Source organism: Hypanus sabinus, chromosome 12 (genome assembly GCF_030144855.1).
Source record: "Hypanus sabinus isolate sHypSab1 chromosome 12, sHypSab1.hap1, whole genome shotgun sequence".
Classification (NCBI taxonomy): Eukaryota; Metazoa; Chordata; class Chondrichthyes; order Myliobatiformes; family Dasyatidae; genus Hypanus; species Hypanus sabinus.
This window is the reverse complement of record NC_082717.1, coordinates 59,603,664-59,620,463: the sequence shown is the minus strand read 5'-3', so window position 1 is coordinate 59,620,463 and position 16,800 is coordinate 59,603,664. Positions and strand designations below refer to the sequence as shown.

Sequence of the window (16,800 nt, the reverse complement as noted above, 5' to 3'; positions counted from 1 at the left end):
AGGTACATAGATAGCAAAGGTTTAAAAAGATAGGGAATAAACATAGATAAAAATGATTAGCTGAAGTTGGCATGGATCAGTTGGAACAAACAGCTTGGTTCTTTGCTGTATAACTCTGATAATACTAAGAGTGCCACAGTTACCCAGTCAGAGATCCTACTATTATTAAACCAAGACCACTGCCAGACCGCTCATGTGAAACATAAAATTCCACAGCACTATTTCACTGAGCAGTTGTAATGTTCAGTTCTCTGGATACCGGCCCAGCTGCTTGACTAGAATGCTACCATATCCACTGCTTCAGTTTGGAATCTTGCAGTACACAAATTGGCTTTTGCACAATCAGAGTCAGGTTTATTATCACCAGCATGTGACGTGAAAGTTGTTAACTTAGCAGCAGCAGTTCAATGCAATACATAATCTAGCAGAGAGTGAGAGGAAAAAGAAAATAAAATAAAACATTATAAAGAAACAAGTAAATCAATTACATATATTGAATAGATTATTTTAAAATGTGCAAAAAAACAGAAATACTGTATATTTAAAAAGTGAGGTAGTGTCCAAAGCTTCAAAGGCCATTCAGGAATCAGCTGGCAGAGGGGGCGAATGTGTGTGCCTTCAGGCTTCTGTATCTCCTACCTGATGGTAACAGTGAGAAAAGGGCATGCCGTAGGTGCTGGAGGTCCTTAATAATGGACACTGCCTTTCTGAGACACCATTCCCTAAAGATGTCCTGGGTACTTTGTAGGCTAGTGACATGCCAAATTGCTTCAAACTCCTAATAAAGTATAGCTGCTGTCTTGCCTTCTTTATGACTACATCAATGTGTTGGGTTCAGAGATCTTGACTCACAGGAACTTGAAGCTGCTCTCTCTCTCCACTTCTGATCCCTCTTTGAGGATTGGTATGTGTTCCTTCGTCTTACCCTTCCTGAAGTCCACAACCAACTCTTTCATCTTACTGACTTTGAGTGCAAGGTTGTTCCTGTGGCACCATTCCACTAGTTAGCATATCTCACTCCTGTACACTCTCTCATCACCATCTTGAGATTCTACCAACTATAGTTGTATCTTCAGCCAATTTGTAGATGGTATCTGAGCTGTGCCTAGCCACACAGTCATGTGTATACAGTGAGTAGGGCAGTGGGCTAAACACACACCCCTGAAGTGTGTCAGTGTTGGATCATCGGCAAAGAAGATATGTTATCACCAATCCACACAGACTGTTGTCTTCCGGTTAGGAAGTCGAGGAACCAATTACAGAGGAAGGTACAGAGGTCCAGGTTCTGCAACTTCTCAATCAGGTTGTGGGAATGGTGGAATTAAATGCTGAGCTATGGTCGATGAACAGCATTCTGACATAGGTGTTTGGTGTCTAGGTGGTCTGAAGCCATGTGAAGAGTGATGGAGATTGCATCTACTGTTGACCTATTGTGGTGATAGGCAAATTGCATTGGGTCCAGGTCCTTGCTGAGGCAGGAGTTCAGTCTAGTCGTAACCAACCTCTCAAAGCATTTCATTACTGTTGATGTGAATGCTACTGGGTGATAGTCGTTAAAGCAGCCCACATTATTTTTATTTGGCACTGGTATAATTGTTGCCTTTTTGAAGCAAGTGGGAACTTCTGCCCGTGGCAGTGAGAGGTTGAAAATGTTCTTGAATACTCCCGCTAGTTGGTTGGCACCAGTTTTCAGATACTCCATCGGGACCATCTGTCTTGCGAGGGTTCACTCTCTTTAAAGACTGTCTAACATCAGCCTCTGAGACAGAGATCACAAGGTATTCAGGTGCAACAAGGATCTTCTCAGCTGTAGTTGTATTCTCCCTTTCAAAGCATGCACAGAAGACGTTGAGTTTATCTGGTAGTGAAGCATCACTGCCATTCATACTATTGGGTTTCGCTTTGTAGGAAGTAATGTCTTGCGGTCCGTGCCAGAGTTGCCATGCATCTGATATCACCTCCAAACTCATTCAAAATTGTCTCTTCACCCTTGAAATAGCCCTCCGCAAATCATACCTGGTTTTCTGGTACAGGCCTGGGTTGCCAGACTTGAATGCCACTGGTTGAGTCTTCAATAGATGATGTACCTCCTGGTTCATCCACAGCTTTTGGTTTGGGAATGTACGGTAAGTCTTTGTAGGCACACACTCATCCACATCAGTTTTAATGAAGTTGGTAACAACTGCAGCATACTCATCCAGAGTCAAAGAATTTGACCATTGTTATATGGTCATTTAACCATACAATAATGATCACACATTAATAATGATCATTCTGTGATATCTTGAGGTGTAATAAAGGGTTACTGAAAGTCTCTTCATTCTTTCACTTATTGCTTCTTTGCAAAACCACCTCGTCTTCACTGCTGAAACTCTTACACTTGCTTTCTCTCCTGCTGACAACATTAGTGAGTTTCTTCTTCATTTTTCAATGGGTTAATATTTTTTTCTGTTTTTTTTATAATTTTCTAATCATTTACTTCCTACAGCATTATGAGGCTCTGGCGAACCGTGCAGCAGCAAATGGCCATTGTGTTGACATCTACGCTTGTTCCCTGGATCAGACTGGACTCTTGGAGTTGAAATGCTGCTGCAACCTGACTGGGTATGTGATTTTCAAAGAAATCAATAAAATTATTATAACTAATGGAGAAGAATGCCTAGTTTAATTGGAAAAAGAGCAGCATATTTCAAACAGAAAGCAAACCATTGTTTAACTTAGTTCAAGCAACTCACACAAAATGCTGGTGGAACACAGCAGGCCAGGCAGCATCTATAAGGAGAAGCATTGTTGACGTTTTGGGCCTAGTCCCTTCGTCAGAACTAACTGAAAGAAAAGATAGTAAGAGATTTGAAAGTAGGAGGGGGAGGGGGAAACCAGAAATGATAGGAGAAGACAGGAGGGAGTGGGGTGAAGCTAAGAACTGGAAAGGTGATTGGCAAAAGGGATAGAGAGCTAGAGAAGGGGAAAGGATCATTGGACGGGAAGTCTAGGGAGAAAGAAAGGGGGAGGGGAGCACCAGAGGGAGATGGAGAACAGGCAGAGTGATGGGCAGAGAGAGAGAGAAAAAAAGGGAGGGGGGATAAATAAATAAGGGATGGGGTAAGAAGGGAAGAAGTTAGAGAAATCAATGTTCATGCCATCAGGTTGGAGGCTACCCAGACGGAATATAAGGTGTTGTTCCTCCAACCTGAGTGTGGCTTCATCTTGACAGTAGAGAAGGCCATGGATAGACACGTCAGAATGGGAATGGGACATGGAGTTAAAATGTGTGGCCACTGGGAGATCCTGCTTTCTCTGGCAGACAGAGCGTAGGTATTAAGTGAAACAGTCTCCCAGTCTGCATCGGGTCTCACTAATATATAGAAGGCCGCAGGCTGCACTGGGAGCACCAGACACAGTATACCACACCAGCCGACTCACAGGTGAAGTGTCGCCTCACCTGGAAGGACTGTCTGGGGCCCTGAATGGTGGTGAGGGAGGAAGTATAAGGGCAGGTTCAGCACTTGTTCCACTTACAAGGATAAGTGCCTGGAGGGAGATCGGTGGGAAGGGATTGGGGGGGGGGGGGGGGGGGGAGGTAGTGAATGGACAAGGGAGTCGCGTAGGGCGTGATCCCTGCAGAAAGCAGAAAGAGGAGGGGAGGGAAAGATGTGCTTAGTAGTGGGATCCCGTTGGAGGTGGCGGAAGTTACGGAGAATTATATGTTGGACCCGGAGGCTGGTGGGGTGGTAGGTGAGTTAGTTCAACTTAGTTCAACTGCTTTTCCTTGTTACCCAGGCCTAAGGTGCTCTTTTACCAGATTGTGTGAAAGCCATTTGGTAAAGCTTAAGGGAGTGTTTTTCTAAGTGCTTCCAATTTTGGTGGAAAGAATATAAAAGAAATAGGTTGAAATACAAGTCATGATTTTTTTTTAAGCCATTTATTTCCCTTGAGGTTTCGGTTGAATTTACAAGACACTGCCCTCAAGTTTTGTGATTAAATGGGGCATTTCCTAATTGCGGCCACTGGATGGAGACATTGACCAAATTATCAGAAAGGAAATGGAGGTGGGGTGGGTGTGAAACTAGTGTTGCAACCTGAGGTAAACACCCGAGATCAGGAGCATTTCCTTTTTTTAGTGGGGTTAGAAAATTGGGTGCAAATAGTCGGGGTTAGATCTGGAATATGCTGAAAAGCATTTGCTTTGTCACTATCTCAAGTTCTCTGAACCAGTTCAGTGACAAGTATTATGGAACAGAGCTTACATTTTTTCTTCATTATATAATATATTTTTGTGTTAACAACGTCACTGCAATGTTATTGGAGTTATCACAAAAAAATTAGTTTTATTCAAATAATCATGTCTTACACTTGTGTTTAAACTAGAAACGACTTCAAAAGAAATTAACTGAATCACTAAAAAAAAAGAACTGGTGTAGGAAGTCGATTGGTCAGGCAGCATCTATGGAAACATGGAGATAGTCAGTGTTTCAGGTTGAGACCCTTCATAGGACTGTAGAATGCTGCTTGACCTGCAGACTTCTCCTAATTGCATAGAAATCCAGTAGCATTTACATCCACAGTAATGAAGTGTTTTGTATGGTTGGCAATGAGACATAGCAACTCCTGCTTGAAAAGTGATCTTCATCCACCCTAGTTGATGTTGCTCCTACTGCAGATGGCATTTCATTGGCTCTTCATTCAACCATGGAACATTTGGACAGTAAAGGTGCATACCTCAGGATGCTCTTTATTGATAACAGCTCAGCATTCAGTACTATCATCCCCTCTAAACTAATCAAAAGCTTCAGGGCCTTGGCCTCAATACCTCCTTGAGTAATTAGATCCTCAGTTTCCTCATTTGCAGACCCTAGTCAGTTCGGATTGGCAAAAACATCTTCACAATCCGCATCAGCACAGGTGCACCACAAGTCTGTGTGCCTAACCCTCTGCCCTACTTGCTTTACACTTACGATCGTGTGGCTAGACACAGCTCCAAATCCATATTTAGGTTTTGAATTGTGTCAAATCAAAGGTGGTCATGAATCAGCATATAGGAATGAGACTGAAAATCTGGCTGAGAGATGCCACCACAATCGCTTAATCAAAATGTCAGCAAAACCAAGTAGGTAATTATTGACTTCAGTAGGAGGTCAATAACTGGGGGTCCATGAGCCGGTCTTCATTGGGGGATCAGGGATGGAGAGCGTCAGAAACTTTAAATTCCTTGGGTGAACACATTATTACAAAGAAGGCATAGTAGTACCCCTACTTTCTTAGGAGTTTGCAAAGATTCTGCATGACTATAACTTTGACAAGCTTCTGTAGATGTGGAGAGCATATTGACGGGCTGCATCACAGCTTGGTATGGAAACACCAATGCACTTGAACAGGAAATCCCTTAAAAGGTAGTGGATACAATCCAGTCCATCACAAGTAAAGCCCTTCCCACCATTGAGCACATCTATAGAAAGCGATCTCACAAAAAAACAGCATTCATCATTGGGGATCCTCAGGACCAAGGTTTCTCTTCTCGCTGCTGCCATCAAGAAGGTGGTACAGGAGCCTCAGGGGTCAAGCCACCAGGTTCAAGAACAGTTATTATCCCTCAACCATCAGGCTCTTGAATCAGAGGGGACAACTTCATTTGACCCATCACTGAAATGTTCTCACAATCTATGGAGTAATTTTCAATGACTCTTCATCTCACGTTCTTGATATTTATTGCCTACTTTTATTATTATGATTATTATTTCTTTGTTCTTGTATTTGCAGTTTGTTGTGTTTTGCACTCTGGTTGTCCACCCTGTTGGATGCAGTCTTTCATTGATTCTATAACGGTTATTCGATTTATTGAGTATGTTGCAAAAAAGTTAATCTCAGGATTTTATATGTTGACATATACCATAAATTCTGGTGTATAAGCTGACCCAGAGTATAAGCCAACCCCCCCCCCCCCCATTTTCAAGGTTAAAAATGTGACTTTTTTATGTTACCTTTGTATAAGCCGACCCCTTTTGTAGAGGTTTTTGATTTAACCAGAAGAGGTCACAAGATCTCACATGCCGGTACTCAGCTTCGCCGGATCCGAAACCTGGAAATTTTGTGAACCAGTGCCTACTAAGAAAATAGGCCTATACATTGTAGAGCATTATAAGCAAATTCTTAATAAATAAATCAGGGAGGGAAGTTTTGGATTAGGCTCCCAATGGTAAAGAATCCTCTGAAATTAACCCCCGTGAAACCATTTAGTGCTCATCATAATCTCGTTAAACCATAACGTGGGGTGGCGGGATCATTATGTGTACTCAGTATTGAGCTTACGACCACCATGTACAAAAGATTAAAATGGATGTGATATGATGCTGGCTTCAAGCTGAAGGTTGTTGATTTTGATAAAGGAACGAATCTGCAGCTGCTAAGAAGTTTAGTATAAATGAGAAACGAGAGAATGGAGAAAGGCAGAGGAGACGCTGAGGGAAATGCCAAAGATTAAATGTGCAAACTGCGGGAAAACATGACAGTGGCCAGAACTGGAAGAAATAGTTTTAGAGTGAGTGAATCACCGGCGATTGTCTGGATACATAGTTACATAATGATTCGAGTTCAAGCTTTGAAATGGGCTGAAAAACACCATGAGGTCAGCCAAAATTTCAAAGCTACACGAAGTTGGTGCATCTAATTTATGAAAAGACATGATCTTGTGTTGAGACAAAAAACAAAGATTGCTCAGAAGTTGCCGAGCGATCTTGAGAATGAGATTAAGGCTTTCCAATCATTTGTAATCAGGCATCAAAAGACACATACCTACCCACTCTCACTGATTGGTAACATGGACAAGACACCAGTGTTCTTTGATTTTGCTGGAAACCACACTGTCAATCAGAAGGGGAAGAAAACAGTCCTTGTCAAAACACTGGACATGAGAAGCAACATTTTACTGTCGTGTTAATGTGTATGGCTGATGGGACCAAGCTACCACCGATGGTGATATTTAACAGGAAAACATTCCCAAAGAAAGAAAATTCCCACGGGGTGTTTACATTCAAAAACGCGGCTGGATGGACAATGGGGGTTGCTTGAAGTGGGTTAAAGAGGTGTGGCATCGACGTCCTGAAGGTTTCAGGAAGAAAAAGTCACTACTTGTCTGGAACATGTTCAAAGCGCTCTTGTCAGGTGAGACAAAAGCAGCATTGAAAACTGACAATGCGGACATTGCATATCCCCGGTGGTTTGACAAAGAATGGGACACAATTTTCAGAGAGTCAGATAATGAAGAGTGTGAGAGTTTCAAGCTCTGAATGTTTGACGACACAGTGTTTACAAGTAAATTGAGAAACAGAATGTGTTTAGATCTTTTCTTTTGAGTAGATTTCATAAGTATTTGTATTTTCTTTTGTATTTGACTCAAAAGCAGCCAATAAATATGACCTGTCTTCCCTGTATTTGTTTTTCCAAAGTTGGCATCCTCTGTATAAGCCAACCCCCTAATTTTAGGACCAAGATTTAGGGCCAAGTTCTTGGCTTATACACTAGAATTTACGGTATGTACTTCGAAGATAAATTTACTTTAAACGTTGAACTTCAAAGGAAAGTGAAACAAAAGTAGGCTTTTGGAAAAATCTGTACAAATTCAATTGAGTTTAAAAAAAAACATAAAATGCTGCAGATACTCAGCAGGTCATAGAGATCTGTGAAGGAAATATAAGAACTGACAAAACATTTCATCACCAAGTCAATTCGTATTTGTGGGGAAACAGACAAGTTCATCGTTCAGGCTGAGCTGTTTGTTCGAACAGAATGTCAATTTGACTTGATTTGTCAGCTGCTCCCCATTAAAAGCTTGGTTCAGGTTGCTGAAATTCATTTATTGTGGGACCCTCATTGACATTAGAGATGTGTGTCCCTTTGCAGAAATTAAAGGACTTTTCATGAATCTGTTCCATTATGCCATTGTTAATGTTATTAGAATTCCACGTACGGGATAGATCTAAGGAATTGATAAAGTAGGTTTCACCTTATCACCTGGGTGTCTAAATTGTATCACTGAGCTCCTGACAATTAGAAAAACTGCTCTGTTTTCAGTTTCATTAAACTTGATGGAAACTGATATGTACAATTTCCAGAACAGACTCTCAATATACAACACTAGTTCTATTCACACCTAAAAAGCAAGTTTAAAATTTAATGTGTATATTCAAACTTCAGTACTCAGATAGTTTTGTACTGCTGGATGTTGTAGTAAAAATAACTTCACAGTCCATGTCCTTCTTTCTAAATCTAGAGGTTACATTGTGATGGCAGACTCTTTCAACACTTCCCTCTTCAAGCAAACATTCCAACGAGTTTTCAGTAAAGGTCTGCAGGGAGATTTCAGAATGGCATTTGGTGCCAGTTTGGAGGTTAAGGTAAGGAAATATCTTGATACTTATCCAACACTTGAAACATTGGTGGCTTAACCTTTTATTATTTATGAAGATGTTATCACAGGATTTCATATATCATAAAATAGTCTACGTTCTTTCCTAATAGGAAAAGTGCTTCCTTTTTTATTGCTTCATTGCTTACTTCCTTTCACTTGATTGCTTCCTTTATCTACTATGATTACCTTCACCGTGAAGGGAGTAAGGTCTGAAATGTAAACTTCTCATCTATATCTACCATGGAGAAGGACGTGGAAGCTTGCGAGATCAGAGGAGAGAACAAAGTCAAAGTTGTGTTTATTGGCATATGCATATGTTCATGTACAGATGCAAGAAGTTTGTGAATCCTTTACAATAGCCTGTTTTTCTGCATTATTTACTCATAAAATATGGTCTGATCTTCATCTAAGTCACAATAATAGACAACACAATCTGTCTAAACTAATAACCCATAAACAAATGTACTACTCATCAATTCTGAGATCACCATTTAAACAATCACAGTCTAGGTTCAAAAAATGTATGTGAACCTCTGGGGTAATGCCTCCTACAAAAGCTATTTGTAATCAGGTGTTCCAATCAATGAGATGAGATTGAGGTGTGGATTGTAGAGGTGCCCTGCCCTATAAAACAACACACAATGTCAGGTTACTGACAGAGCCTGCTCTTCTCAAGAAAGATCTGTATATGTGCACCATACTTCGATCAAAACAACTTTCAGAAGACCATAGAAGAAGAATTGTAAAGATGCATGAAGCTGGAAAAGGCTACAAAAGCGTTTCTAAAGACATGTATGTTCATCGGTCCACAGTAAGAGAAATAGTTACAAATGAAGGAAATTCAGTACTGTTGCTATTCTCCCTAAGAGTGGGTGCCCTGCAAAGATCACACCAAGAGCACAATGTGCAATGCTGAAGGAGGTGAGAAGGAACCCAAGGGTAACAAAAAGAGACCTGCAGAAATCTCTAGAACTTGCTAAAGTCTCTGGTCATGTGTCCACTATAGGAAAAACACTGAACAAGGGCTCTGTCAAGAATTTGACTCTGTGTGTTGTTTTATAGGGCAGGGCACCTCTATAACCAACACCTCAATCTCATCTCATTGATTGGAACACCTGACTCCAAATAGCTTTTGTAGAAGACATTGCCCCAAAGGTTCACATACTTTTTTGAACCTAGACTGTGATTGTTTAAATGGTGTACTCTATATTGATGAGAAGTACAATTGTTAGTATGTTATTAGTTTTGGTAGATTGTTCTTGCCTATTATTGTGACTTAGATGAAGATCAGACCACATTTTATGAGTAATTAATGTAGAAAAACAGGTTACTGTAACTCTATGACTATGTGGCCATAGGAGAATCCATTTTATATTTTCGGAGCAGACCTCATTATATCTTACTAATGAAATGAAATTACTTATGTTATCATTGCTTTATCCAGTTCTGGATTGATTAACGAGACACAAGAGCAACATGTCATATTACATCACAATGTATTGAGCATACATACTGCTGCGTGTACCTCACAAGGTATCTTTTAGTAAGCAAAGTCTCTGTCATGACTGTTGTTATATTTGCTCAAACTCACTTTGTTCAACAGTGTCATTTGCTGTTTCATTCAACAAATTAGAAGTAAATACCTGTTACCTGCAATTAGATATAAATAATATTTTTAGCAGAAAGGATCCAATTTTATGGAAGTTCTCAGTTTTGAAGCTATTTCCCTGATTTTACAATGTAAATGTTTGTTTCATTCAAATTGAGTTAAACTTGCAATATTTCCTGTGACCTCTTATATAATCATGTGATATACAGTTCTTTTTTTTTTAATTGCAGGCATTATCTTTTGACACAAATCTACAGTATTTGTAATGTGCATAACATAGTACTATCCGGGATCAAGACCTCATCAGTTCAGAAAATAGTTATAAATGGTCGTGCTTTTAGTTGTACTGTTATAAGGTTGTGTGATCTCATCAGTGGGGCTTGTTATATGGATTCTGGTTAATTGAGACCAGTACATTTTGGCCTAATTAGGGTGCTGTCCCTATTAGCCGAAATTTCATGGAAATAGTTTAAAAGGTATTAAAAAAAAGGCCAAACTGAGTAGCAAATTATGTATTTAAATGAAATACAGAACAATTTAGAATACTACCAATAATATTTACAGTACTATAGAATTGTGTATTAGTTCCTAGTAGTTATCGATGGAAGAATTCATCCAGTGTATGCAATGAACAAAATCACTGTAAACACTGAATGCAGATATTGCTATTTCCTAATGCCTTCATACAATGCTATTGACAATTTCATCCTCCAAATCTTCATTTTTGTTTTAATATTCAAGATGATTGTCGATACCTTCAAATTCTTCATATTTCCTAACTTGTTGAAGTAGTGAAATTGTTTCATTTTCACTACAAGCTGCTAACAAGTCTGAATGCCTAAAACCACAGTAGGCAAAACAATTCTAAATTGTCTTACTGCTTATTTCTCACCAACTGCATTTTGAACATAAACGTGGTCAGCTGCCACTATTTAAAAACTGTTCATTCTAAGCACAGTGTAGTGTCTAATGACCACACGTATGCACAACTGATGCTTATCTGCAACAGTCTCGTGTCCCAATTAAGTGGCACGGTGTCCCAAATAAATGAAGGGAATCCGGGCAATTTTCTTGATTAGTTTTTTTTTTCTTTAAGAGTTGTCCAATATAAATGGCTGCCCTGATTAACTAATGGCCTAATTAACTGGAAACCACTGTATTTGATTTTTTAAAAGATTTTAAATTAACAGTTTTGTGGTAGAAATGTAACAACTGATCACATTATCTCTGGGTTAGAGAAGAAAAAAGTTTAGCCAAGATTTCTATTTATTGTTGTCCACTGAATTTGCTCAAATCTATCTGAACATCTGATGACAGGGTCCGTCTTGAAACAATAGCTCACCAATAAGTATAACCTGCTGGCAAACTATATGTGGCTACTTCGATAAGGTAGTGGATGGCATGCCCGCTCAGCGTCGATGGAGGAGGGAGATCATGACCAAATAAATATGACGTTATACCTCTTGGTCTTTGCTTCAGTATTCTGATGCAGCTTTACTGAACAGCCTGCTCTGGTTCAGTGCAATTTATTTGCCACTGAAAATAGTTCACAGTAATCTGGTAGTTCTGTTGTTGCTGACTTGAAACAACAAGTCCATAGAGCATATGGTGTAATATGAGTCTCTTGTGATGGAGATGCTTTTCATTGTTTGTCTGTTTGTCTGTCTGTTGTTAGATTGCTCCAAAGTATTGAGATGTTTAAAATAAAACTGTGGCCCTCTCTCCCAACTATAAACTTGATGATGGCAACCCTCCTGGTGCTTCCCTCCTGGTTGAAGATGTTTACAAGGACATTTGTCTGCATGATGTTGGCAGTTTTTTGAGCTTTACTCAACAATCTCCTTGGACACACTATATTTGATAATAATAGCTGAGTGTTTATATTCTTTAAAAAAAAGCTTTAGTAATTTTTATCATTGTTTCTTGAGTGGATTTGAAAGAGAAAATTAACCAGATTTACTGAACTGAAATATTTATTTCAGACAACCAGAGAACTGAAAATTGCTGGAGCAATAGGGACCTGTGTGTCACTGAACTCCAAAGGCCCTTCTGTGTCTGAGAATGTAAGTTGACTATGTAATCTGTAACTAAAATGTTTTTTTTTAATGGCATGACTTTTTTGAATTGTCAGTTAACGATCTTAGTCATAATCAACATAACTTAAGATATATCAGTAGGCTCATGGGACCCTTGTGCTTGCTCAGCCACTCAGAAAACATTTTCAGTCTTCCAATGAAACGAGATCTCAAAGGAAAAATAACGTGAAGATTCTCTAGGTTATGCGTAAAAATGTAGTTTAAAAGATAACCCTTTAAATGTGCAATATTTCTGGGTTTTAAAGTCAATATAAATATTGCCACACTTAAATATTTGAAGACAATTTGAAATATTATTTTGCAGTGTATTGGTGTTCTCCGTGCATATTTTTTCCATCATTTAAGCATGCATAGACATTTCAGTAGTCACGTACTTTGATATTTTTCACTTTATTTTTATAGGAGTTGGGTCTAGGTGGTACATGCCAGTGGAAAATTTGCGGCTTGGATCCCAGCACAACCTTGGGTGTCTACTTTGAAGTTGTTAATCAGGTGAGCCTGTTAAAAATACTTCCTCTTATGGATAAATGTCAGGATGGAAATTTCTTCCTGTCTGGCTAAATTAAATGTAACGGTAGCTTACAGGAATGGAAAAGTCAGGATGGTCAATTATTAGCAGTAAGTAGATCTGGAGGGAGTAAGCAGCCAGGGATGGATTGGAAGTACTGAAGATAGGTGGAAGAGATGAGCATGGAAGAAGAGTTGAACATCATGTTGAGCTCAGAACTGGGGACGTAGCGAACAAAGGTGAGATCTCTGCTGAGAATGGATGGATTGGAATCAGAGGGGGGAAGATCAGAAGGGATAGTAAAAATTGCCAGGGTAGGGACTGGAGGTTGTAGTGTGGAATGAGGAAAATGAAGGGCAAGAAATATCTTGATGGGGGTACTGGAAAAAGCTGTTGGAATTTACAGTCTTTAATATCCACAAGAAAGGAGAAAAGTCATCTATTGCAATGCCATATGAGGCAAAGAATAAAGTAAAACTGGACCGTGATTGCTTTGAGATAGTGAATTGGTTACAGGGAGAGATCAACACCTGCATCTGCTGTGGATCTAAGGATATATAGAGAACAGAGTCTTGACAGACCATAAGACATAGCAGCAGAGGACATCTCAACCCCATTTCCCTGCCTTGTCCCCATTACCTTTGACGACTTGACTAACCAAGAATCTGTCAACCTCTGCTTTAAGTATACTCAATGACTTGGCCTCCACAGCTCTCCATTGCATTGAATTCCACAGATTCACCACCCTCTGGCTAAAGCAATTCCTTCTTGTCTGTCTTCTAAATGGACGTAAACTATCATGAGGCTGTACCCTCTGGTCCTAGATTTACCCACTATAGGAAACAACCTCTCCAAAATCTCTCTTTCTCGGCTTTTCACTATTTGATAAGCTTCACTGAGATCTCCCTCATTCTTCTGAACTCCTGCGAGTACAGATGCAGCGCCATCAAATGGTATCCTTTTCATTCCTGGAGTCATTCTCGTGAACCTCCTTTGGACCCTCTCCAATGCCAAAAAATCCTATCTCTTGGTAACATGGTGGTGCATTCGATTGCAGTGGCTTCTATGGGGTCAACCAAAGGTGTATAGCCGCCTTTTTCAGAATCCTGGGGTGTAATCCATCCGGTTCACGTGACTTATCTACCTTCAGACCTTTCAGTTTCCCAAGCTGCTTCTCCATAGTAATAATAACTACACTCACTGCAGCCCCCTGACACATTTGAACTTCTGGCATACTGCAAGTGTCATCCACAATGAAGACTGAAGCAAAGTATTTCTTAAGTTCTTCTGCCATTTCTTTGTGCCCCATTACTACCTCTCCAGTGTCATTTTCCAGTGGTCCAATATCCACTCTCAGCTGTCTTTTAATCTTTATATCTTTAAAAAATCTTTTGGTATCCTTTTCGATATTTTTTGGCTAGTTTACCATATTTTTTCTTTTCTCTTATGGGTTTTTAAGTTTCTTTCTGTTGGTTTTTAACAGCACCCCAATTCTCTTAACATTCCACTAATTTTTGCTAAAATATATGCCCTCTCTTTTGCTTTTATGCTCCCTTATCACCCACATTTGCCTCTTCCTCCCTTAAGAATACTACTTCATCTTTAGAGCTTATCTATCCTGTGTCGTCCTATGATCACTGCCTTCCAAGTGTTTCTTTTACTTCAAGCTTACTATTCATATCTGGGTTCATTACATTGATGAATGAATTATTGAGACATTGGATAGTTTGAATATGTCTGTCATCCTGGATGGGTCTGAATAGTGAAGAGCAAAATTTCAGTTGTAATTCATATGGGACCAGTTGGAGCCAGAGGCATTTATGAAGGAAAGAAATGTGATTATGATACCTGGTTTTGATCAACACCTTATCGAAAACATGAAGGGAAACAGAAATCACTGAGAGTGAAAATAGCAAGAGAGATAGATGAAAATCTGCTGGATAGTGGAGTTTCTTCAGGTTGGGGGTTTGTGGAAGATCAAAACAAAACTTCAGATCAGAAATAAAAGCAGAATTCATTGTAAATACCTGGCCAGTCGCACCATATCTGTGAGAAGAGAAATAGTGTAAAAGTTTCAAGTTGAAAATCCTTCTTCAGAACTGAAGAAGCATGAAGAGGCATGAAGAGAAAAGCTTGTTAAGCTGTAGGGAATAGATGTGACTGATGGGGTGATGATCAGAATAAGCTGTTAACAATATTTTCTGATCAAAGAGTGAAAACATGGACGAAAGAACATAGACAAAAGAATGTTGTGAAGAAAAGGATTTGCAAATTGTACAACTGGAAAGCATACCCAGCAGGTCAGACTGGCCAGATTCTTCACATTCAGAGGGGGAGAAAAAGTGGAGAAGGGGTGGGGTGGGTGTGAGGAGAAATAAAAGCAAATGTTGAGCCATTGTCACAGATGGATGACTGATACTGTATACAGAAATCAAGTTGCCTGAAGATTTGGAATTCAGTATTAACATATGCACTTCAATGTAACGTGGCCAGACGGAAATGGAGGTGCTGTTCTTCTACTTGTAACCATGGCATTATTGTGACTATTATAAATGCAGCAACAGTTATCCTGTATCTGTTCTAGATCCAGTCAAGGTTCCAAGCAGTTTGATGGGTGAAACAGTATTTTGTTTAGTGTTTAGTATTTGCAGCTTCTGATTCAGTTTGCTGTTTGTAATCTTTGTCTTACTACCAATTTTGTCCTCTTCCTACTTCAGTGTTACAATGAATTTTAATCTGTGCCCAAGGATCTGCTTTTTTTTTACAAATTTTTTTTATTGAATTTTCAAATAGATTACAGAAGGGAAAAAATTATTTAAAAAATTATCAACCCTTCCCCCCTCCCCCCCCCCAACATATCCCTGTAGAAAGAGAAAAAAGAAAGAAAGAAAGAATACCTGGATATTGGAAGATCCCCACATGCTCCATGGAGTTCACAATAGCTTTTGTATATATATTTCTTTCTTTCCCCAGATAACCAGTAATTTTATCTTCAGAGCACCTATATATTTAATCCTATCTTTTGTAAATAAGGGCGCCAAATTTTCAGAAATATTTCATATTTATCTCTTAAATTATAAGTAATTTTTTCAAGTGGAATGCACCTAAAAATTTCATTCTTCCAATGATCTATACTTAAGTATAAATCCGATATCCAAGTAACTGCAATAGCCTTTTTGGCTACTGCCAATGCAATATTTATGAATTCTTTCTGATATTTATTCAGTTTAGTTTCTGGTTTTACCCCTTCAATATCACCTAGTAAAAATAATGTTGGATTATGTGGAAGTTGTGTACCAATAATTTGTTCCAATAAAACTCTTAAATTTGTCCAAAAAGGTTGAATTTTAAAACAAGACCAAGTAGAGTGTAAAGAAGTACCAATTTCTTGATTACATCAGAAACATTGATCAGATAAATTTGGGTTTAATTTATTCATTTTTTGTGGTGTAATATATAATTGATGTAAAAAATCATATTGCACTAATCTTAACCGGACATTTGTTGTATTTGTCATACCGTCAAGACATAGTCTTGACCAACTTGTTTCTTCAATTTTAATATTCAAATCAGTTTCCCATTTTTGTCTTGACTTATGAATTCCTTGTTTAATTGCCTGTTTTTGAATAAAACGATACATATAAGAAATACATTTTTAAATTTTTCGTTTTTGAATTAAAGTTTCTATTTCATTAGGTTTCGGCAATGACATTGTTTGACCTAGTTTATCTCTTAAATAAGCCCTTAATTGGAAATAACAAAAAAGAATGTTGTTTGATATTTTGTATTTATTCTTTAATTGATCAAATGACATTAATATACCTCCTTCAAAACAATCTCCTATATATCTAATCCCTTTTTGAAACCAATTGTATAAAAGTTGGTTATCCATTGTAAAAGGAGTAAGTTTATTTTGAATTAAAGGTCTCTTTGTTAATAAAGATTTCTTTATCTCATCATCAACATTTATCTTATCCCATAAATCAATCAAATGTTTTAATACAGAAGATTCTTTCTTTTCCCGTATCCATTTAGATTCCCACTTATATATAAAATCTTCTGGTATATTTTCTCCTATTTTATCTAATTCTATTCTAATCCATGCTGGTTTATCTTCATCAAAAAAAGATGCAATAAATCTAAGTTGATTTGCTTTATAATAATTCTTAAATTTTGAAAGTTG

At 38.6% G+C, this 16,800-nt stretch overlaps 1 protein-coding gene across 2 annotated transcripts in view; it reads left to right on the top strand.

Annotated features, from left to right (window-relative positions):
* The window catches only part of LOC132402922 (protein transport protein Sec23B), a 71,372-nt gene that overhangs the window by 32,144 nt on the left and 22,428 nt on the right, over window positions 1–16,800 (top strand). For both annotated transcript variants that reach the window (XM_059986035.1, XM_059986036.1), the window contains exons 9-12: window positions 2,489–2,604; window positions 8,267–8,390; window positions 11,996–12,076; window positions 12,512–12,601. In XM_059986035.1, coding sequence (XP_059842018.1) covers window positions 2,489–2,604; window positions 8,267–8,390; window positions 11,996–12,076; window positions 12,512–12,601 — 411 coding nt within the window. The remainder of the gene's footprint in view (window positions 1–2,488; window positions 2,605–8,266; window positions 8,391–11,995; window positions 12,077–12,511; window positions 12,602–16,800) is intronic.